Source organism: Gymnoscopelus braueri (assembly GCF_963280865.1).
Source record: "Gymnoscopelus braueri genome assembly, chromosome: 2".
Classification (NCBI taxonomy): Eukaryota; Metazoa; Chordata; class Actinopteri; order Myctophiformes; family Myctophidae; genus Gymnoscopelus; species Gymnoscopelus braueri.
In genome coordinates, this window is record NC_137604.1 from 54926326 (window position 1) to 54949515 (window position 23190).

The 23190-nt window shown below is 42.3% G+C and overlaps 4 protein-coding genes across 7 annotated transcripts in view; 1 reads left to right on the forward strand and 3 right to left on the reverse strand.

Moving 5' to 3' along the window:
* Window positions 1-99: 99 nt before the first annotated feature.
* LOC308103844 (uncharacterized protein) lies at window positions 100-2201 on the reverse strand (the record flags this gene model as incomplete). The annotated part of the gene is made up of 2 exons (XM_080454033.1): window positions 100-201; window positions 2163-2201. 2 exons carry the CDS (start codon window positions 2199-2201, stop codon window positions 100-102), a joined length of 141 nt encoding a protein of 46 aa, XP_080310159.1.
* A 1774-nt stretch (window positions 2202-3975) lies between these two features.
* lgsn (lengsin, lens protein with glutamine synthetase domain) lies at window positions 3976-7889 on the forward strand (the record flags this gene model as incomplete). Its single annotated transcript, XM_080443854.1, has 4 exons — window positions 3976-4014; window positions 4242-5030; window positions 5816-6013; window positions 6584-7889. The coding sequence occupies 4 exons, from the start codon at window positions 3976-3978 to the stop codon at window positions 7778-7780; spliced, it is 2223 nt and encodes a 740-aa protein (XP_080299980.1). The 3' UTR covers window positions 7781-7889.
* A 914-nt stretch (window positions 7890-8803) lies between these two features.
* Window positions 8804-17983, reverse strand: LOC308078285 (uncharacterized protein). The gene is made up of 5 exons (XM_080419405.1): window positions 17798-17983; window positions 16965-17452; window positions 13720-13884; window positions 12000-12124; window positions 8804-11593 (listed from the first exon to the last, which is right to left on the reverse strand). The coding sequence occupies exons 2-5, from the start codon at window positions 17403-17405 to the stop codon at window positions 9508-9510; spliced, it is 2817 nt and encodes a 938-aa protein (XP_080275531.1). The 5' UTR covers window positions 17406-17452; window positions 17798-17983; the 3' UTR covers window positions 8804-9507.
* Window positions 17984-19482: 1499 nt separating this feature from the next.
* Window positions 19483-23190, reverse strand: part of myom2a (myomesin 2a) — a 43194-nt gene continuing 39486 nt past the window's right edge. For all 4 annotated transcript variants that reach the window (XM_080416975.1, XM_080416976.1, XM_080416974.1 and 1 more), the window contains 5 exons: window positions 22322-22485; window positions 21945-21981; window positions 21815-21837; window positions 21275-21330; window positions 19483-20629 (listed from right to left, as the gene is read on the reverse strand). In XM_080416975.1, the coding sequence (XP_080273101.1) occupies window positions 20096-20629; window positions 21275-21330; window positions 21815-21837; window positions 21945-21981; window positions 22322-22485 (814 nt within the window). In that variant the 3' untranslated portion in view covers window positions 19483-20095. The remainder of the gene's footprint in view (window positions 20630-21274; window positions 21331-21814; window positions 21838-21944; window positions 21982-22321; window positions 22486-23190) is intronic.

The window sequence follows — 23190 nt, forward strand, 5'->3', positions numbered from 1 at the left end:
TTGCTGGTTCTGGGAGGTGGTTCCCGTTCCTGCCAACGTGCGGGGGTACCCTCCTGTGGCTCAAGTGCGTTGGGGGCGACGGCGGCGAGTTCAAGTGGTTCACTCGTCTGCATAGGCGCCGGCGGCGTGCTGTGCCTGGCAGTAGTCCCCACTGCCCTTCAGAAACTCCATAAATGAGTGACCAAGAACACCACAGAACTGCTGCAGGACACAAAGGGACACGGAGGTGGCTTTTAGACACACACAGTGGGGAAACGCACACACTCTTATACAGAAGTCCTGACTCCTGCTCCACGGCTAAATCCTCAGTGTTGATTTGAGAGTGTAAAAACTTGACCCATACATAATCAGAATCACATTAACATGTAAGGGCATTATACTTTGCTTCATGGGTAAAGACATTGACATCAATGGAAACAAGCCCTGGGCTTATTGGGTTATCCTTTTAGCATTATTTTGTATAAATCTGTGGCACTGTGACTTTTTTTTGCAAACTGTTAATAAAGTATTCAATCAATCAATCAAATCCTAGGGGGTCCCCAGCAAAATAAGTTAATGTAGCATCACAATAATTTTAACCACTTTAACTTTTTATACTTTGGCTATTCAAAAATAGCAGATATACAAGCTCATAGTGTGGCACCGAGTGCCGCGCTATGAGCTTGTAGATCTGCTATTTTTCAAAAGTCTCGAACATTAGTGAACATTTTCAACCCAAATCCTTGGTTCTGGAGGTCCCTGGCACAACATATTTTCAGATGGGGGTCCGCAGCCAAATATTTATCAATTTGGGGGTCCTTGACATGAAAAAGTTTGAGAACCACTGCACTAAACAATCCACCAAATAACATTTATCTGTCACAAGCTAAATTGCTAGAAAGAAAGAAAAGGATAAAAAGGAAGATAGAAAGAGAGAAGGAAATACAGAAATAAAGAAAGAAAATAACAAATTGAAGGGGGACATTCATCATGCAGGTTGTGGCATGGTTGCCATGGTACAGTAGGAATGATGTGCCATTTCTTACATCTAGGTCACAGCTCTCTCTCTCTCGAGCCCGGAGTCATCATCATGAGGCCTATGGCTACAAATGCGATTTCATACATGTCCATGGATTTGCACTTTAAGGCTGACTGACCGACAAAAGGGCACGATTAATGTCATTTAATTGCAATTTCTATCCGTTTTACCGACATGACACGTGCAATTCCTTGCAAGATCACTAACTGGAAATGCCCCCCCCCTCCCTCAACGCCCCCCCAGCCTGATTTATGCTCCAAATACTGTCTACCAACCAACGGTCAAATCCTGTTTCTGTAAAAACGAACACTGGGGGATTTTACTGTCTAAGCTCTTGAGCTATGCATTGTTAATCTGAGATTTTCCGGATGGTAAAACAACCTTTCTTCTGAATACAAACGACCAATGCGGAACAATCAAGTGATTAAAAACAATATCCTATATATATAATAGCCTATAGGCTGTATTTGTGTGCACCAAAACGGCACAAATAAACTGAAAGTCTGAATGATGTCCCTGGTATAGAAATGTGATTAGTGTTAGAGGTTCTTTGTGTGCATAGAGACATAGCCTGGGCGCCATGCATCGCTGCTATAACCTAGTAATAAGCGGCCTGCCTGCACAGACCCAGACAGTCCCTTAGAAATAAACTACACATCGCCGGCTATACCGTCAAAGGTACCGCCTCGTTAAAGTGGACGGCAGATCGTGCGGGTTCACATGCACATGGAGGCTGACCATCGCGCACGGGATACAATTCAAACAAAAATGCGTCGATTTTATCCGAGGAAAAATGTCGAATGGCAAAAAAATATCGGAGGAGGAGGCTGCGCATCCGCTAAAACAACTGCAATAAAACAACACTATAATATAAAGCTCCGCACGTTTTAACAAGACGAATCTCCACTGATTTAAGTACCACTAAATAAACATCTGCAAAACCATGACAGGCTAAAGAGAAATCAATGTAAAATATAGGCGATTAAATGTCCAAAAGAACCAAAAAAAATGTCTAAGCTTGTGGCGACGGGGCCGTGGTTTGCTTTCACCGAGGAAACGACAAACGGATACAAAATTGAAACAAAGAAGAGGCAACAGAATTGGCAACAAAATGGCAACGCGATGCTTGCAAATAAATACTTACTGGAATATGCTTACTCATTGAAGATTGTAGCTTAATCATACAGCCGGTCCACTAAAAAGAAAGTCCAAGAATTAAATGGTTCTGCTTCTGCTGCACCATACAGTCTGTCTTCTGGAGACTCTGTCTGCCTAGACGCAACGCAGACAGTGTTGCCAGGTTGTGTGAGAGGAACAAGCAAACCAGGTCTATATGAAAACAAGGCAAGCCCCAAAGAAGCAACTTAGGTCACATGAGCACTTATACCTATATGCGTTGGCTATTTGGAAATAGCCGATCTACAAGCTCACAACGCGTTGCGATGTGACGCGTTGTGGGCTTGTAGATCTGCTATTTAAAAAAAAAATCTTGACAAAATGTGGAAAATGAGGATTTAAAAAAACTAAACATTTTAAGGGCTCTAAACCTAACCCTAACTTCTAATACAGTATTCAATCAATCAACAACACAAATCCCTGGCATAAAATATTTTCAGACGGGGGTCCGGCCAGCAGACAAATACATATTAATGTGGGGGACCTTGACACTTGACCACTGGTTTAAACAACATTAGGAACAAAGCCCAAACAACCACACTTTAGAAACAAGCCCAAAAAAAAACGCAACCCGCAACTAACCAATAATTACAAGCAACTTTACAGAAAAACAAGCCCAAAGTCGCTTATAATAAGCGGACATGGCAACACTGGACGCCGACACTGTGCTGAAACCCCACCCTGAATGGATGTGTTCTCGGACATCACCGCTCGTGCTGCGCAAGTAGTCAGTCTACACAACTTGGGCTCCTGCGCCATGCAATGCAATCAGAACTGGAACCAGGCCCATAATAATAGACCAATGACCATGATCACGAAGCGTTTAAGTTTTAAACCCCCCCCCCAGTTTCTTTCTTTCAGCTGGGGAGTGAGTTGTTGTTGGCTACCACGTTACTATACATTACATTACATTACAGTCATTTAGCAGACGCTTTTATCCAAAGCGACTTACAGTAATATGATAATAACTACAACGATAGGCTATAATAATAATAATTATTATTATTATTATTGGTAGCCTAACAATAATATTATTATTATTATTATTATTTTTGTCTTGTTGTTGTTATTGTTATTATTATCATTATTCATAGTAGTAATGAATAATGTTTTAAAAAGAAAGATGTTAATGTGTACTAGCCTACTATAAGTCTGATTTAAAAATAGCTTAAGTTACTGTATGTTGGACAATTTAACAATTTAAGTCACTTTGGAATGAATTACTTTCAGATAGCAATGCATTGTTCATGTACGCATGCTAGAGAAATAACAGTGTGTGTGTGTGTGTGTGTGTGTGTGTGTGTGTGTGTGTGTGTGTGTGTGTGTGTGTGTGTGTGTGTGTGTGTGTGTGTGTGTGTGTGTGTGTGTGTGTGTGTGTGTGTGTGTGTTGATCTCATTGTTCCAGAAGACATAGCCTACATAGCATTGGTGTCTTTCTGGAATAGCATGAGAGTGGAGGCTGGATCCACAATCAGAACTGCTGAGCCGGGCGTTTTCCCCCTTCAACCCCGGTTCGCAGTGGAGACAAAGGCATATTGAATTGTTTGTATATTCATAGACCCATTGGCTGAAACCAGAAGAGGCTCAGTGTCCATCAGTGGTCATTTCAGTGGTCATTGGGTATAGTTTCCAACGGGACACCCATCGGCGTGGGCAGAGAATTTTCTACTTCGTTACCATTGTGCTAATTGTCTATAAAATTAATGTGCTCGTGCACACTCTGTCTTCACATGTGGGCTATCAAATTTCAAATCAATTGATCATTTAAGAGTGAAAAGAAAATGCATGACTCTGAAGATTTCACCCTGAAGGTAGCAAAGGTAACAATTCCACTGTTGATTTATTTTCTTAATTATTATAATTATTTGTGTTTGTTTGTTTGTTTGACTGTTTGTCCTTTTATTCACCAGGATACAAAAACATACTTTTTATTTTTTATTTTATGTTACTGTTTAAATCCAAGTTTGTTTGTAGTATTCTTATATTATTATTCTATGCTGACGTGCATAATCATGTGCATTATGTTCAATGTCTGCATCTTTACCAGGACAGCCATGTTAAACAAAGAGACCAAATAGATGGCACACGCATGAGTGTGGGCAAAAAGAAGGGCGTGAGGGTCACTGGTAAATATGTGGCTCCCACAGACTGGGACAGCGGAGGGCCATCCATCATCCATCCCTACACCAGCCCACCCAGACCCCCAGACACGCCCACCACCATCTCCATCAGCCCTCCTTCTCAGAGGCCCTACGTTGCACCGGAGAGGGACTATCCCATGGCAGAGGAAGCCCCGATCAGGCAGGAATGGATGAGGAACGTGTCTTCTTCTAAAAGCAGGGCCTCCTATGGCGACATGGACGTCTCCAAACAGACCATGGAGGAGCTCAAGACGATCCTGCAGGAGAGTTCCCTGAGTGGCGTGCGGGGCAAAGACGAAGGAAGGCCAGGGGGTCCTTACACGTACCTGCATGGCAGCACCAGTGGTGGCCCACATGGTAGCACCAGTGGTGGCCCACCTGGCATGAGCACCAGTGGTGGCCCACATGGCATGAGCACCAGTGGTGGCCCACATGGCAGTACCAGTGGCCCACATGGCAGTACCAGTGGCCCACATGGCAGTACTGGTGGCCCACATGGACGACAAGAGGAAGGAAACCAGCCGAGGACGTTCTCGACGTTCAAACCCCACTCTAGCAGTTCTAGAAGGGGGGGCTCGTCCAGGGATAGCATGTCCATTCAGACTGCACCCAGCATGGATGCATCCAGCTCATTCAGGTCTGATGTGCCCACAAATAAGCAATCTGGAGTTAGGTCACCCACACACGAGAGCAGAGTGAATTGGGGACAGACTGGGACTTCTCATACAGGTTAGTTGTATACCTTTGATGGAATTAAATGTCAAATAATTCATTTGGTATTCAATTCAGTGTACTACAATTACAATCAAGAACACAAATCAACACATGGTCCTTTGACCGGACCAATACTTTTAGTGATTGGACTCACAATATTTTAAATTAAAGTTAGGGTAAGTGAGTTACTTTGGTTAAAATAAGTGTTAAATACCTCTATAGAGACCCTTGTGACCGAACAAACGCTCTGAAGCAATGATTACTATCAGAATATAGTACTTTAACCTTTTTAACAAAAAAAATACCATAAAATATCACTTACCCTACCTTTAAGTAATGAACTTAAGCAGCACTATGTATAATTTTTTTGTATTTGTTTTTGTATTTTGTCCAATCTGTATGGTAGAGTATGTTAATGCAATATAACTTATACAATTGGGGTGGTTGTATTTTGTCTCCCTGCTCTTCTATCGAGACATTTAGATCGTGTCAAAGGTCATGTCTCACCTAGACACAGGATCTGACATAAATTTTGACCTGAGGGTCAAGATTCAATTTATCCCCTGAGCAAACAGGCAGGCTCTATTAGCTCAATGTCAGCACTTGCGCAGGAAACCGGGTTCAAATCCGGGGTAGATGAGGAAAGTCACATAGTGCAGCAATTAATAAGAACCTCTGGTTAATTGTTTTGGGGTTCTGTTTTCTTCTAAAGGGGATATTAAGTAATGTTCTGGATGATGACTTTCATGCTCTATACATTTTATAGACACTAATTATGAATCTGTTATTTTTCACAGACGGCGGCAAAGGAACCATTGAACTCTCTGGAACTCAGAGTTTAATTTCGGCCATGGAGCAAATCAAGCAGCACATTGCCAGAGAAAGTATCAGCTTTGTCCGCTTCGAGGCCACAGATCTCCACGGGGTGTCCAGGTCTAAGACCGTGCCTGTCCGCTTCTTTCACGTAATCATCTCACATACAGTTTCCCTCAGGGGGTTAATGAAAGAAGATCATTCTATTTATCTATCTACTGTATCTATTATATGTATCTATCTATCTATCTATCTATCTATCTATCTATCTATCTATCTATCTATCTACTGTATCTATCTATCTATCTATATATAGTATCTATCTATCTATCTATCTATCTATCTATCTATCTATCTATCTATCTATCTATCTATCTATCTATCTATTTTATCTATCTATCCATGCATCCATCCATCCATCCATCTATAATTCTAAATCATTTAGTGCTGATAAGTTTAAAACTTCAGATCACAAACATTACACACAGCTAAAGATCAGAAATAAAACACCAAGACAAACAGAAGAAACAAACATCCCTGAGTCCCTATGATCACACATAATGAAGAAATACTGCTGTGCTGGGTAAACAAAAGAGCCAGATGAAAAAGCTATTTTTCTCTCAAGACAATAATTTTCAGTGGAAGTAGAGGAGGGAGGTACAGTATGGAGGCTGTAAGTGGGGGGAAGTGACTTTAATGTTTAATCGATGTGCATCCACAGGAGAAAGCAGTATATGGCGTGCCAATGCCAAGAAGCTACTTGGAGCTGACCTTGAGCCCCAAGAGCAATGAGGTGGACAATGCCAACGCTGCCAATTTCAGCAGCGACGTGCTGCTGATCCCTGACCTGTCGACCTTCAGGATCCTACCCTGGGCCGAGCAGACCGCCCGGGTCATCTGCGATCCCTGTACGGTGGGTGGGAACCCGCTACGGACGTCACCCCGTCTTATCGCCAAGCAGCTCTTGGGCCAGCTTCAGAGCCTGGGCTTCTCCTTGCACTCCTCCTTCACCTACGAATGCTGCATCCTCGGGGCGCCGGACCGCATCGGCCCCAAGACCCTCATGTTCCCCGCCACCACCCTGCTCAGCAACCACGACCAGCCTTTCTTCCAGCAGCTGGTGGACGGCATGTACTGCATGGGAGCGGACGTGGACAGCTTCTCCTCGGGCAGCAGCCCCGGTCAAATGGAGATCAACCTGAGGCCGGAGTTTGGGATCGCGGCCGCCGACAGCGCCTTCACCTTCCGCACGGGCATCAAAGAGATGGCTCGCAAATACAGCTACATCGCAAGCTTCTTCACCGACGACGGCCTGTACAACGCCGGCGTGCTGTCCCACAGTCTGTGGGACGCCAACGGGAGGCGGAGTCTGTTCCACAGTCGGGACAAGGAAGGCGAGTTGTCGGAAATCGGCTTCAAGTGGCTCGCCGGTCTCTTTACTCATTCTGCCGCCCTGAGCTGTCTGATGTCCCCGGGCCTCGGCTGCCGCAGTCACATGGCCAAGGCGGTCAAAGACCCGAAACTCACCATGCTGCACGCCACCTGCGGCTTCAACGAAAACAGCACCTCCTTCAACGTGAAATGCCACGGCGGGCGGGAGATGCACATTGACAACAAGCTGGGCTCGGCCATGGCAAACCCATACGTGGTGTTGGCTGCCACCGTGGCCGCGGGTCTCGATGGTATTAGACGTAACCTCACCGTCGAGGGCGTTTTAAACAAGGCATCCAGTCAGCAGAGACAGTATGCCATCCCTCTGAAGCTGGATGACGCCCTGGAGGCCTTAGCAGAGAACCACGTCATCCGCAGTGCCCTCGGAGAGCCTTTCGTGCAATACTTCATTGCGATGAAGAAATTTGAGATTGAGACACAAGAGCTGGATGAGGAAAGGAACAAGTGTCTGGAGTATTTCATCTAGAAGCAGAAATACAATGAATAAGGTGCTCCGTGTTTTTAAAAGTTCCTTCAGACACATGAAAAATATCACTTGAAAATAAAAGCTTTTAAGTTTTAATTAACCTGATGGATGGCTACTGCTGTTACTGTAATGAGACACAATAAACAACAAAACAATAAACATGCAGTGAAAAACAACGTGTGTTGTGTGCTCTTTTGTTGATTATTACTAGTGCAGTACCCATTATCAGAGTGCTTGGAGGCCACTTTATATGACGTCAGTCATGGTTTATATTATATGGTAATCACTACCTATTATAGTATTATATGATATGGTATTATATAGTATTATATGATATGGTATATAATATGAATACCTGTGAACATGATTTAAAAAGGTGTAGCTCTATTTGTAAATTTAAGAAAATATATACAATTAATATGTTAATTAAATATAAAATGATATTATAATAAATGGAAATATATTATGTAACATTTACAGAAATTATAGAAATATTGCCTTTATTTTGTTTCTACTGACTGATGATTCTGCTATTGTCTTCTATTTTATATAGCTTATTTAAAATAAAAAGGGTAGGCACAATAAGCTAAGGATTCAGCATACACCTTTTTCGGTCTAGCTGTTTTGTGCTGTTTTGTTGTATGAAGTGTCATATTTGTACATGGCTAATGACCAAAATAAACTATTACTACAACTACTATTTAAAAAAATTCTATACAGCAATGCATTGATATAAAAAAGAAAATGTACTTTGTAATTTGTACTAATGGACACACAGAAAGACAGACAGAGATTCCTGGGATACTGACCAATGGTGTTGTTACAGTAAAAGACAGCAGCAGTTGGTTCTCAACCCTTATGGGTCCATTTGGTTCCATTTACTCTCAGAGTTAAATTAACACTAAGATCTAACAATCTACAGTGTATAATCTAGATTGAGGTCTCGAATATAAAAAGAATGGTTCCATTTGTACACTCTCAGAGTTACAGACCCGTAGGGTCCATTTGGACCCCTAGAAACAGTGTTGGATCAGAGATTATATACACACATATTCTTAAAGAGTTGGATTTGGAGATGGAATATAATAATGCTATTTGGAACTTTTGCACCCCATCATAAATCAAAATCTGTTTTGTTTTACTCCAATGTTTACAAACATACTGTACCACAGGAAGAAAGAAAAAACATTCCTGAATTGCTAATTTTGTATTTTATTTATTTTTTGGTGGTGGGCTGACCCATATTTGTATCACTGATTGAGTCTTTAATACATACAAATGCAAATATATACAATTTGTTGGCCTGACTGCAAAGACACATCTACTATCACATTTACCATGTTTGACCTCAATAAAAAAACTAATACCTCCCCTCTCTATCATGTTTTAACAGTAAATGTCTTCCCTGAGGAGGAGCACTGAGCCGAGAATGTCACACTCATAAAAAGGACAAATTACTGTAGCTAGCATATTACATACATGAAGGCAGTTGACTGACGTGACTTGCTGTATGTGCGCCAGAAGTTAGAACAAAATGTTGTTACTAAGGCATTTGCACTGAAGTAACTCCTATGACTTTGAATTTCTTTCACTTGCTTTTCAAGTATACATTTTTTTACTCAAGGCATGAAATAAATTACTGCAATATACTGTAATTATTACAAAATTATCACCATATTTTGCTACGTTCCCCCCGCCCCAAACTCCTATGACTTTGTAACTTTTATTCACTTGTTCTTGCCTATCAGATGACCAAATCGTTGCATGAATCGCCCCAGTTTGTTTTCAGCAGCTGTATGGGTCTGATATGTCGAATAGCTATTGATGGGACCAGCAGAAAGATCCCCTGAGCTCCTCACAATGGAGCTTCTGTCCCTTTCCGAGTTATACGTGACCGTAGTCATTACTTGTTTGTCTGGGGGCTTCCTCTCAGTGCCGATGAAATGCTCAAATCGACTGTATGCCTTCAGCCTTCTAGGTTCTGGGACGGATGAACCCCCACCATCCAAAGTGACTCTTGAGCCTAGTTCCTGCTCTGATACAGCGTCCATCCTTCTCTTGCTTGAATGCTGAGCAGAGGACCGGTCCATCTTCTCCATGTTTGGTAAATCACTGATTGCATTTTGTGATCTGGAGAGACTTGACGATTTATCCTTCGAAGGCGTTTGCTCTAGAGCAGGTGATTTTCCAACGGGAGATTCTGCTGGAGTTACTTTTTGTTTGGATCCTTTTTGTGATCTAACAGAGTTCTTCCTTTCCATTTTTTCCTCTTTCCGAGCTGATTTATGTTCATCTGACGTTGTAAGCAGTGACTGTACTTTGGACCTCAGAGAGTTCATCCTCTGGAGTGCAGGCACAGAGCTCTTAGCACTTTGTTGTGAGCTCACAGACGTGTTTGATTCTGCCAAACTTGGTTTTGCAGCAGCCATGTCCTCGTTGCATGCTGCTTGCTTTCCATCGTAGAGGGCAGCTGAACCTGGGCTATGAATTAGACTGCCTCGAATTGAACTCTGATCCTTTGTTCCCCCAGACACCAAATTCACAGTTGGAATAGTTCTCTCTTCTTGGGGTGGCATTGGGTTTCCCCCCTTTTGAGCATCAGGACCCAAACTGCAAGCTAGCTTGTTTATCGACACTTGACTTCCTCTTGCTAGGCCATCCTTCTCTTCTGGGATTTCAAACAGAGAATCCATTGCTCTTGAATGCCTCACGTTGAAGGATTTGAGTGAAGAGTCCTTGGATTTCATATTCAGATTACCTGCTGAAGTTGTCCTGGATAAAGGTTCTTGCCAGATGTTTGCATTTGTAATGTCTTTCTGTGAAGCTGCTTTGACTGCTGGTGTGAATGGTTGCTCTCTTTCAGTCCGACTCTCAGTACCCTGGTTACCCTGTTGACCTATTGCTTTGACCCCTCCCCTATCTCCATAGTCAGCTTGTTCCATGCTGACACCAGGCTGCATTGTCTGCTCCAATTCCGCCATGCTATTACTTTTGTCCAGATCTCGTAACAATGGCTTCCCCTTAGATCTTTCCAGAGTTGCAATTGCAGAAAACAGTGACTCTTGGCTCTGCCGTGGACTGATGACCTCCTGCAGACTGAGTCTTTTCTGCCTAACCTCCTCCATCCTCGACTTGATGTCCAAAGATCGTTTATTGATGAACTGTAATTGATTGTCGTTCAAGCCACTTTGACTACCGTGCGGGGAAGTCACATCGTATGGCATGTCTGCGGGTGCATCGCTGTTGCTCATGTACGAGTTGATTTTCCACTTGTGGAGGGAGGTCTCAGAGTTGAACGGGATCAGATGCTGGTCAGAACCGTAGCGAGACTGATGTTTTTGATGGAACAGATTAACCCTGCTTGTCAATATCGGATCCTGACCTCCCCTCAGTTGGGTCCCACTCCTCCCTTCTCTCATGAGCTGAGATGTGGCGTTCAACCTCTGCAGGTCGCCAGCGTAACTGTGCCCCCTCACCAAGTTATTCATGTCAGGATGATGAGATTGGTTTAGCCTGTCTTGCATGCTCAGACCCCGGGTCAATGCCCCGCCATTAAACCCATTGTCTTTGGCACTCCTTAATCCATGCGTGACTCTGGATCTCATGTGGATACTGTGAAGGGAATGCTGGCTGGAAGTAGGGCTCTGCAGGAACAGCGGCTCTCTCACGGGATGCTCAGATGGCCTCTCCTTAGCCAGTGGAACAGAGGAACGAGCGAACAGACGACGAAACTCCTCGTCGTAAGAGTCCACCAGCTGACCGGTGATCACCAGCACCATGCTCATATTGATCTTCTCAAAGGACCACATGAAGCTGGAAGGAGAAGACAGTAAAAGGAAGTTAAGCAATGCTCACAGTTTCCAGAGCGACTCACCAAAATTCACTTTTACTTTACTTAAAGGAACATAAACCTTGTCCATTCTTGCCAAAATTGGCAATCCTCCATATTTGGGCAAGACTAATGTTATCAATTCATATTGATAACATTAGTCTTGCCCAAATATGGAGGAATTGTGAGAATAAGCATAGTGAAGAATAGTGTTCATGTCATGTGGTGTACTGTACTGTACTGTACTGTACTGTACTGTACTGTACTGTACTGTACTGTACTGTACTGTACTGTACTGTACTGTACTGTACTGTACTGTACTGTGTTCTGTTCTCGTAAACTATCTGGATAAGAACTGCAACAGCATGATGACACAAAGACCTGACTCACCTGTACGTTCCATACAGAACAGTTTTGCAGTCGACCAGCATGAACTTCTGCTCTAAAGCTCCATGGAATTTGGCCCCAGATCGGCATTGATACTGCTGTCCTCGTACAGTTCGAACCCGGACGTTCTGGTTGAGAAACAGAGGAGAATCCCAGATTTAGTGATACAGTGCCAAACATCTACACACTTGCACACGCACGCACACACACGTGCGCACACGCCCACACACACACAGACACACACACACACACACACACACACACACACACACACACACACACACACACACACACACACACACACACACACACACACACAGACACACACACACACACACACACACACACAGTGTACACACCCACGCACACACTCGTGCACGCACGCACGCACGCACGCACGCACGCACGCACGCACGCACGCACGCACGCACGCACGCACGCACGCAGACACACACAGACACACACAGACACACACAGACACACACACACCACACCACACCCTTTGCAGTTGCAGACAAGATCTAACATGCATCCATGTGCTACGGAAAACATGAAAGTTGGTTAGAGAGATGATTACACCTAAACCATTATAAGCGTTTCATGTTGCTAAAACTCTCCCACAACAGTTTATCTAGGTGCTGGTTTAACAGGAACATCCAGGCTTGATGAATGTTTCCCAGTAATCCTGTGCCTTACTGTGGAGTAAATGTCAGACATAATCCATTAATGCTCCTGCCATCAGAACGAAGGTCATGCTGCTGCAGCACAACCTCACATGGATAAAATCCTCAGTGTTCATATAACTTTGACCCTAATGGATCTGTTAGGGTCTTAAAAAACACTTAAACCCCATATGTTGTTGAGCGTATACTCGTTGTTTTCGCTCGACATTAAATGTCTTCGCTGAAAATAGCAGATCTACAAGTTCACAACAACGCGACACGTTACGATGCGTTGTGAGCTTGTCGATCTGCTATTACCTGCGAAGGTTTTCCCAGAATGATGCTGGGGTTTAAAGGGATATTTCACTTTCAAACATGTTTGGGGTCATTTTAATGTCTACTCTGGCTTTTGTGAGCACCCAGACAGTTTTAAAGTTGCTTGATTCCGTATTTAGATATTTGATTTTTCATTTGATCAGACACGCCCCCTTCCTATACAAACCCATTGTAACTTCAAACTCCATTTTAACCATGATAGATTCATCGATTCATAGGTTGTGGTGATTGATATTGGCCTTCTAATGCGTAAGGGGGGCGTGTTTTTTCAATTACTTTTTTCATTTATTTTGTATTTTTTGGGGGGACATTTGATAAAATAAAATACAATAATAAATTAAATAACATTAATTTTAAAGACATTGAGATGACACGGTCCCCTCACAATATCAATCACCAGAACCAAGGATGAGTGTTTTTGATGAGGTTAGAATTGAGTCTGATAAAATGAATAGAAAATATCTAAATACTGAATCAAGCAACTTAAAAACTGTCTGGAGTGCAAACAAAAGCCTGAGTAGCCGTTAAAATGACCCCAAACATGTTTGAAAGTGAAATATCCCTTTAAATTCTTAACTCTGAGAATGTAAGAATTGACCCCACAATCTTTAAATGTATGACTGTGTCTTTGTGCCTGCTTTTATGGCATACGAAACACACAAATAAAAGATGAAATGATAATAATTATTCAGATAATAATAATTGTAGATTTGATGTGGCATTACCTTCAGGTCTTGGATCCTCACACCCAGCCTCTCTGCCATGGTCAAAAAGCTGTTGAATTGGAAGCAATCCAGAAGTATGTAGACGATCACTCCTCTGAGCGCTGCCGTTACGATCTCCTTGAATATATCCACGTCAGTGAAGACATCCATGGCTACGGCAATAAGCTGTCAATGAAAAGGACATAGGCTTGTTATAAAGGCATGAGGTGGGTTTACTGAAGTATGGAGATTTGCAATGCAAAATGCAGTCTGACAAAGAGCTAAGTGTACTGTAGGTACGTATAATCGTTTTTGAAAAGGCAATACACTTTGACTTTGTAGTCTATCCAAATCACATTTGACGGGGTATTTCACTTTTAGGGCCCTATTTTGTCTTAAGTACCAGGTCTTATGACTTAACTTATGACCTGAATGCGTGGCCAATGCTGTTTTGCTATTTTGAGTGGCCAAACAGCATTGGCCACGCCTCCAGGTCTTAAGTTAAGTCAAGACCTGGTACTTAAGAGGCGCAAAATAGGGTTCTGGGTTCATTTTGCACATGCTCCCTCCTATATAATATAAGCTCATTCAACTTCAATCTCCATTTCAACCATGTTAGATTAATTTAAAACACACGTCCCTGCTTCTGGTAACTGATATTGTCCTTCTAATGCGTGAGGGCCCGGGAGCCATGTTTTTTCAACAACAACCAAAGCAATATTTTTTTATTGGAAAAAACACGGCCCCTCACACATTAGAAGGACAATATCAGTCACCAGAAGCAGGGACGTGTGTTTTCAATTAGTCTAACATGGTTAAAAGGTAGTTTGGAGTTCAATGGGCTTATATAGGAGAGGGGCGAGTCAGATAAAAATGAATCTTAAATATCCAATTATTGAATCAAGCAACTTAAAAACTGTCTGGGGTGCACACAAAAGGCTGAGTGGACCTTGAAATGACCCCAGAAGTCACCACCACAGAGGTTGTGGATTCGAATCCACCGCGGTCTACACAAACACAATTGGCCTGTATTCGGGGGAGTGAAGCCGAGCGGGGAGGGTGATATTGGTCATTGCATGTACTGTACTCCTACGGGCTGGGGTGGCACCTGTCAGCAGGGAGTGTTGGGCGGGAGGAGTAGAACGAAGGCTCTACGTCCTCCCGGTGGGGGCTCCTCACTGGCAGGTGAGTCAGTAGGATACGACAGCAGTGACAACACAGAAATGTGTGTGGGGAGGAATTAATTGGCATAACGATTAAATTGGGGAGAAAAAGGGGTAAAAAAAAAAAGAATCCAGAAGTGTTTTAAAGTGAAATACCCCATCAATGTGAATGTGTCAGAATAAGACCATTAGCTAAATGCCTATGAGATAGATATAAGACAGACAGAACAGGTTTCTTTGTCAGAAGGTTAAATATATTTGCATATTGTTCTCTGTGTGTTCCTTTGTACTGCAGTTTTTAGTCCCTGGGCCCTATCTTGCGCGCTAACTTATTGGCCATATTTTACCATTTTGAAAAGCATGTTAAAATAGTTCAACTAGCCGATATACATCGACACGTTGTGAGCTTAATCAGACAGATTAAGATGTCACAGCACAACATGTTCTGAAGTTTATTAAACACACACGGAGAATAACGTTGCTGTCGGGCAGAAACCTCTTATCTCCATATTCAAACTTTTTGTGGGTTCTTTTGTAAAATGAACACCCTACTTGATCATACTACAGCGTCACACAAAAGCATCAAAAGTAGCAGATCCACAAGCCCGAAACGCGGCTCGAAACGCGGCTCGAAACGCGGCGCGAAGCGGCGCGTTTCGAGCATGTAGATCTGCTACTTTTGCTATTTTTGAATTTGAATCCTTAATGTGAAGGTGTGTGAGTCATAATAGCTGATGCAGATGTTCTACAAAGCAGATGACAGTTGAACAGTGACGTCCTGTACATGTGGGCATGCAGTATCTTGATAAAGGATGGCACATAGCTTCAGAAACACATATCTTTATATGAATACACAGCTTAAGAGTAATTAAGCATATTTATAGGATTATGAACAGATACTGGGATGTGGGCCAAGCCAGCCATGCAGGGCATATTACCATAGCACTACAATGATATCCTGCTCTTTGTTACGTTCTTGTTTTATTTTGTTTATCTCTTATTATGCTTTTGTTTATTTTTCATGCTCTTGTGTACTGTTGAGTTCAGTGCTGGAAAAAGTATTCAAATGTTTTACTTAAGTAAAATTATCAATTCTGCAATGTAGAAAGTAAAAGTCAGGAATTCTTAATTTACTTGAGTAAAAGTACAAAAGTAGTATAAAGTAGTAAAGTGGTATCAAAATGCACTTACTGTACCAAAAGTAGAAAGTGCTCATTATTCCGAATGTCCAATTTAACAAGTTTTCAAATGTATAAATTGTATAAAGATCTTTAGAAAATTGCAATGTGATGCAACGTATTGTGAGCTTGTAGATCGGCTATTTTCAAGTGGCTGAAAAGAGGATAACGTATGTTTTGTAATAATAATCAAAATCTACAAAGTAACTAAAGTTTTCAAATAATTGTAGTGAAGTAAAAGTACAATATATGCCTCTGAGATGTAGTTGAGTAGAAGTAAAAGTACTGAAAACTGGAAATACTCCTGTAAAGTAAAAATACCTCAAGATTGTACTTACAGTAGGCCTACTTGAGTAAATGTACTTAGTTACTTTACATCACTGGTTGTGTTTTTGTGTTATGCCATGCAAGCCAAAGAAAACTTTCCACTTGTTGTATCATATTGTGTTGTCCAATGTCCCTACATTAAGTATAGACAGCACTTCTTCAGTTATTTGGATGTAAATTATTAGGTAAAGACAGGGCATGTCAGCAACAATACACACACAGTTTAAATGAGTGAATTATTTCCACTTATTCAGCGGAAAAGTGAATAGCAGCAGCTGTAAGCTGAGATTCATAGTCATTCAAGCCGAGACAAGTCAGGCACTTCAGTTTTAGACTGGCATTGGCATTAATCTTCTGCACGAAAGATTTACGTGGCATTCATTAATGTCTTATCTCGAGGGGGAAAATCTTATAAGTCCAGAATTATTATCCTTGATGTTTGTGATTGGATATAGAATAACGTATCATTTTGCTATATGGCACATCATCTAGGCCTATTGCACAGGCCTTTAGTACTCGATGGATGAACTAATTCTGACCACATTTTACCATTAAACGACATAAAAAACAACAACATTTAGACATAAGCCTTCCTCACCTGCTTTGACTCTTGAATTTGCTTACGAACAACCTCTTTAATGGTCGGCGTGTTTTGTCTCGGCGGGTGAAACAACAGGCTGATGTTGGTATCCACGTTCTCACACATGACCTGTGGCCAGCCCAGGTCAAGGTCAGGCACCTCCTCATCCGACTCGGTCGGGAAGTAGGTCGACGAGCTGCCCTTCTCTGCGGGCTTTGCCTCCGAGTCGTCCGCCTCTGAAACCGGTAGCTCTGCATTTTCCAAAATGAAAAATATCTCTTCTTCTGAGAGAAAGGAGCCTATTTGCTCGGCTTTGACAAATTCCTCGTAGGCGTCTCTGCCTCCGCAGAGCAGGGCATAAATGGCCAGTCGATAGGCCTCCTTGTAGTGCGGTTGTACGTACAGCGGGGCCACGCTGTCCTGCTGCTGGGATGACAGGCAGGACAGGTTGGACTCCATTGTTACCCACAGGGGATCTCTGGGCCTCAAACTGGTTTGTCCTTTACCTTCAAAGGAGCAAGTCATGCAAATGTTATTGGGCAATAAACGTGACATGCCGACATATGTTCCCGCATGCATTTAGGCTATGTTAAACGCTAAACAGATGAGTCACACACTGAACTGAAAGGAGAATGTGTTTGAAAATAAGCCACATTAAGGACGAATTACGTAACCTGTGAATTGGAACAGAAAAATGGAATAGAAATCATGTACCCTATGTGACTTAAGCCTATAAGTTAAGTTGTTCATCTACTGATATGAAATAAACCCCTGCTAGCTGTGAACTAGGCTATACCTGTCCTGAACTTAAAGAAAGGAAATAGTTATCTTTTATGAAATAAATGACTTACTTCATGGCTGCTGAACGCGGCACGCTGCCTGCTTGTACCGGACAATCACACACAACTCATGCTGGTACAGGTACAAAGAAACACAGCAAAGCATTCATTCTTGGCAGCTGCACTACTGTATACAGCATGTAAAAGCTAGCAGCCAGTCAGTCAGTCAGTCAGTCAGTGATGGGTGTGGAAACAAACAGCCTGTTGTACCTGAACCAGACCCTACCTGTGTGTGAGTTACACCCACACACCTGAGGCAACTCTCTTTCGCTGCTGACATTTTCTGTTTGAGTAACCAGACAGACAAAGAGAGCCTTTTATCTCTGCTGTTGACTATGGGTTCAATACAACATGTCTGCATGTGAATAGAGAATATGGACAGATCTGCCACTACTCATAGTACATAATGCTGCTCCTCGAATGAGGAGAAGTGTTATGCAATGTCAATAATGGTGGACAGTATCGAAGTACATTTACTTGAGTACTGTACTATAAGTACATCTTTTGAGTATCTGTACTTTACTTAAGTATATATATTTTTTGAAAACTTAGGAGTTATGACTTTTGACTCCACTACATTTCTTGCAAGGGAAAAATGTATTAACCACTTACGCCCTATGTTTCAAATATAATGAAAATAGCAGATCTACATGCTCACAACATGTTGGGTGCTTGTAGATCTGCTATCAGTATGTTTTATACTTTAAGTACAAATGTGACTGAGCAACTTTCACTTGTAGTTGACTATTTGACCAGGAATATCTATTTGATTCAAGTACTGGGTTTGAGTACTTTGTCCACCACTGGGTAATGTATAGTTGCTGCAGTGTCAACCCAGAAATAAACACAATTTCTATTTTATTCCATTTTATTCTGTACTAAGGGCTCTATCTTGACCCGAAGTGGCAAAACACACTATTTGGGGATTTAGCATGGGGCGCAAGGAGCGTTCCCGTGCAACAGTTGCTATCTTCCGACACGGACACCTGCGCTAGCCGTTATATTATGCATAGGTGTGGGTTGGGCGTTACATTAATAAAATGTAACGCTCTGCCCATGGAAGAGCGACGTTGCCTTGGAATTAAAATTATATTTGATACACAGAATTATCACTCACACATTGCTGGTTATAGAGAACTTAAAATTACAGCAATCTGCTTGTGTTCTGGATTAATTAAACAAAATGGTCTGGTGTGCTTATAGCAAACGCAGATCAAACAACATTGTATGTGTCTTTGATAAGCTTAACTGGCAACTGCTGATAAAAACACAATTTATTGACACAAGGAATTAACAGTCACACTTCTGTGGATTACAGGCCCGACTCCCAACATTTACATTGCAGGCGCGCTCTCTACAAAACAAATTTGGAATAGCAGGTGGTTTTAGAATCCACTATGCACTTTCACAAACGTGTGGGCAAGATAGCAATTTTAGGGATAATGCAATAACATGCCCACGGCCACACCTCCAGGCACAAATAACGGAGTCGGCATGATGTATAGCGGGTATAGAACGGCCGTAAGATACCGTTTAGGGACAGTGCCAGCTGCCTTGTGCGTAATTCACGGCTGGCGGGTGATGCGAAGGGGTAAGGCGCCGCCCAAGATAGTGCCCTAAGTGTGCTAATTTTATTATAGGGTTTACAATCCAATCAAGCAAGAAGAGGGAAACATATATTTCAAAGACAACAGAAAGAGGGTGATAAGTAAGGTTTATTGTCAACACAAAGCATGGAGAAATACATTCGAACCGGACAGTCCTCTCTGGTATAGTAACAAGGGCAAGAACTAATACAGCCCCACAGTGGCCGGTACATTCTCAAATGAACCAGCCGGTTTCACTATATCACCTGACACTTATTGTTTTAGAACAGGACCTCCAAAACAATGGTTGACAAAAGTTGCTGGTGCAGTATACTAGACAAACATATGAGCCATAACACAAAGAAATGCATTGCATTTGGCTGATGTTTGGTGCTAAATTCCCACCATGGAGAACACCGGTCCTGTACCAGACCCTACGTGGTTTCAACTCTCTGACAATTCATTAGACATTCCACAAGAAAATGTATACAGGCATTCCGCTATGTTAAATAGAGGAAGGTGCAGCTTTTGAAACACTGAACATGACGGACGGTCTACCCTGGCCATTTTGTTTATTACACGTTTTCTCACCTTGAGAGCGCAGTGACCATTTAAATGACATACGATATCTAAAACTGACATCTACATACACATTAAAGTAACTTTTTGGTTTCACACTCATGCCAAGGATCAGTAACCTCTAATGCCCTCACTGCCCTCTTTCTTACTTCCTAGGGGGGGTTGGGGACTTAGAAAATCGCGAGGAGGGGCGAGACGCGCTCGGGGACTTAGGCGGGACAGGGGTGGAGGCCGGGGTGGAGGCCGGGGTGGGGCTCTTCATGGACGGAGCCGGGGTGGAGGCCGGGGTGGGGCTCTTCACGGACGGAGCCGGGGTTGCGGACTTGGACGGGGTAGGGGTGGGGGTCTTGGATGGAGGAGCTGGGGAAGGAGTCGGGGTCTTGGGAGGAGGCGCGGGCGTGGCCGCCTTGGGCTGCCCCAGTCTGGGCTCGGGGATCTGCTCGCCGTGCCTGTAGACGCTCACGGTGATCTCCACGAACTCCCCGCCGTACTTGTTTCGCACGTTGATGCTGTACTTGCCGGAGTCTTCGGGAGTGACCTCGGTGATGACCATGCTGGCGAACTTGCCGCCCTCGAATGTGACTTTGGTGTGTGGGTTGGACGACACCTCCGCCTCGTTCTTGAACCAGGTGACCTCTGGGGTCGGCTCGCCCCACACCGTGCAGGTGAGGCTCAGGGACTGAAGAGTTGAGAGGAAGAATTCAAGTTAACCCATTAAGACCTGAGGCCGATTCTACACGTCGTCTTCTAAATCCTAACAGTTTTCTGAAAAACCTATGTTGCTATATCAGTGGTGCTCAAACTTTTCATGTCAAGGACCCATCTCAAAATATTTTGTTTCAGGGACCCCTAGAAGCGAAGATTTGAGTTAAAATGTTCGCTGTAAAAATATATATATTCAAAGATTTGCAAACATTTTCAAGATTTTTCAAAAATAGCAGATCTACAAGCTCACTTCGTGCTGCGCTATCAGCTTGTATATCTGCTATTTTTTAATAGCTAAAGTGTAAAATATGGCTAAAATCCGAAATGACACAGATGCTTACCCGCTTTTAATGGGTTAAGAGGTGAAATTTGTAATAGTGCCTTAAAGTGCATTAGAGATCTAGAATATTAAGAATATGCCTACAGTAAAGTACATAGAGTAAAACAAATAAGTACATACAGTAGTAAAAAATAAGGCATTCGAATAGTTAGCTGACGTTGTTAACTAAATCCCAGAAACAATGGATGGGCTTCATGAACTTGTGTGTAATGGTTAACATCCTGTCCATTTACATTATATATCTTGTTCAGGTGATAAGAAAGGTAGACGTGATTTTACCTTATTCTCCATAATAGTGACCACATCAGGCAGGCCACCGACCACTCTACCACGGTCTGAGAAATGAAATAGAGATCAATTATTTTCTGCTGACTCATGCTCTGAGGGGGAAAAAAATGCATGATATATATATATTATTGTCTTAAACTTCACTGAAAGCTTCACTGAAAATCATAGTCCTAGATTGCAAAAAGATTATGGCCAGTTGGCCATGAGTCAATATTTCATTTTAAATGCCGTTTACAGCTGTATCAGGATGTGATTTTTACAACTGTGCCCTTTTCAGTTGTTACTTCTATGTTGCCTTGTAAACAAGCACTGCTTTTTAAAGGAAAACACTATGTAACAATAATATTATATATTATACAACAAGATTTTATTTTATTCTATAGGTTTATAGTTATAATCTGGGGCAAATTTGGTTTAGTGAAACGTCACCGTCTCTAGTTGGGTGAAAATAATCGAAATGGGATTAAAAAAACAAGACAAAATCAAAAGTCATTAATACAGTATGCCTTTTAGAGATAATAATATACTCACTCTTCTCAGCAAATGCTGCAGCTCTGTAACATAAGATAACAACGTTAGAATATTGTTAATATCATAATAATTTGTAAATAACTTCAATTTACCTGTTACATTATAGGATAAATTGTTTAAAATGACTCACTTGAGTCTAAGGTACTCTTCATAAGCATCAGTGTAAGCTGAAATAGCAAACAAAAAAGAAAAGGAAGTTAGGACATTTCTAATGTAAATTACACAGTAAAATCATCAGTGTTAATTTGACTCTCAGTGTACTAATGCAGTGGTTCTCAACTTTTTTCAGGCTGTGACCCCCCAAAATAATGATATTGAGCTGGGGACCCCCTCACTCTGATAGGCACGTCGAATGTAGGAGTTGAGGCATTACATTTAGTTTGACTCCGGTTCCACTCGGGTCCATTCGGTCTCAGAGTCTCAGAGTAAAATTTACACTAGAGTATACAGTATACAGAGTAGATAGTTGTATATGGTTCCTGTGTCTAGTGATGATCCATCGCCCACCTTGTCCAGAGAGGTCAAAGCTGCGGGCGTATGTCTTGACACCGTCTGAGATCTCGATGGTGTATTGTCCCTTCTCTCTGTCTGTGGGATCACAGATCTGCATCCAGGCCATCTCTGCTGTACCACCAATCCTCATCTTCTCAGAGGAGGAAATCTTGCTGTCCCTGCGAGGATCATGTCAGATATGTTAGGGTCCAGGCTTAAACACTAAGCATTCATTGCATGCATATTTGGGTATTTTTTGATTTTTATGCTATCTTAACTCATTGAGTGCCCGAATTATTTCTGGCCAGTACGATTTAGATTTTTTTTTTTTTCAAAGTAAAAAAAAAGTGCTTAGGAAGCGAAATACAGCCTTTTTCAGTTATAAGTTAAACAAGGAGTGAATGGAGCTGCAAATCTTCAGATAATGATATCTTGGGTTCTTTTTTTTTTTCTTTTTTTTTCAAAAACACGTGAAACACGTTAACACATCCACCGCCAGAGGTTAATCTCATAATAATGTACTCACCTGCCAAGGTGTTTTTGTTGTTTTTTTGTTTTTTTCATGTCGCCATAGATCTTGTTAAAATCCTTAAGATTGAGCCGTGAACGGTCTGTTTACGTCCGCGAGATCTCCCTGTATCTCCCAGTGAAGACCGCATGTCAAACGGACTTCCATGACTGTAGTTAGAGCGGATTACGTTAAACAGTGAAATGCGAGGAGAAAAAACTACAGGAAGAGAATTGAGTTTCAGTTTCGTCTGTAGAATGGGAGCGGGCGTGATCGTCGAAACCGGATCCCAAATAATTCTATTTCCTGTCATCAAACCGGAAACGGAAGTGGATCAAAAAAATTCCGAAAGTGCACCCGGACCGCGCATGCGCGA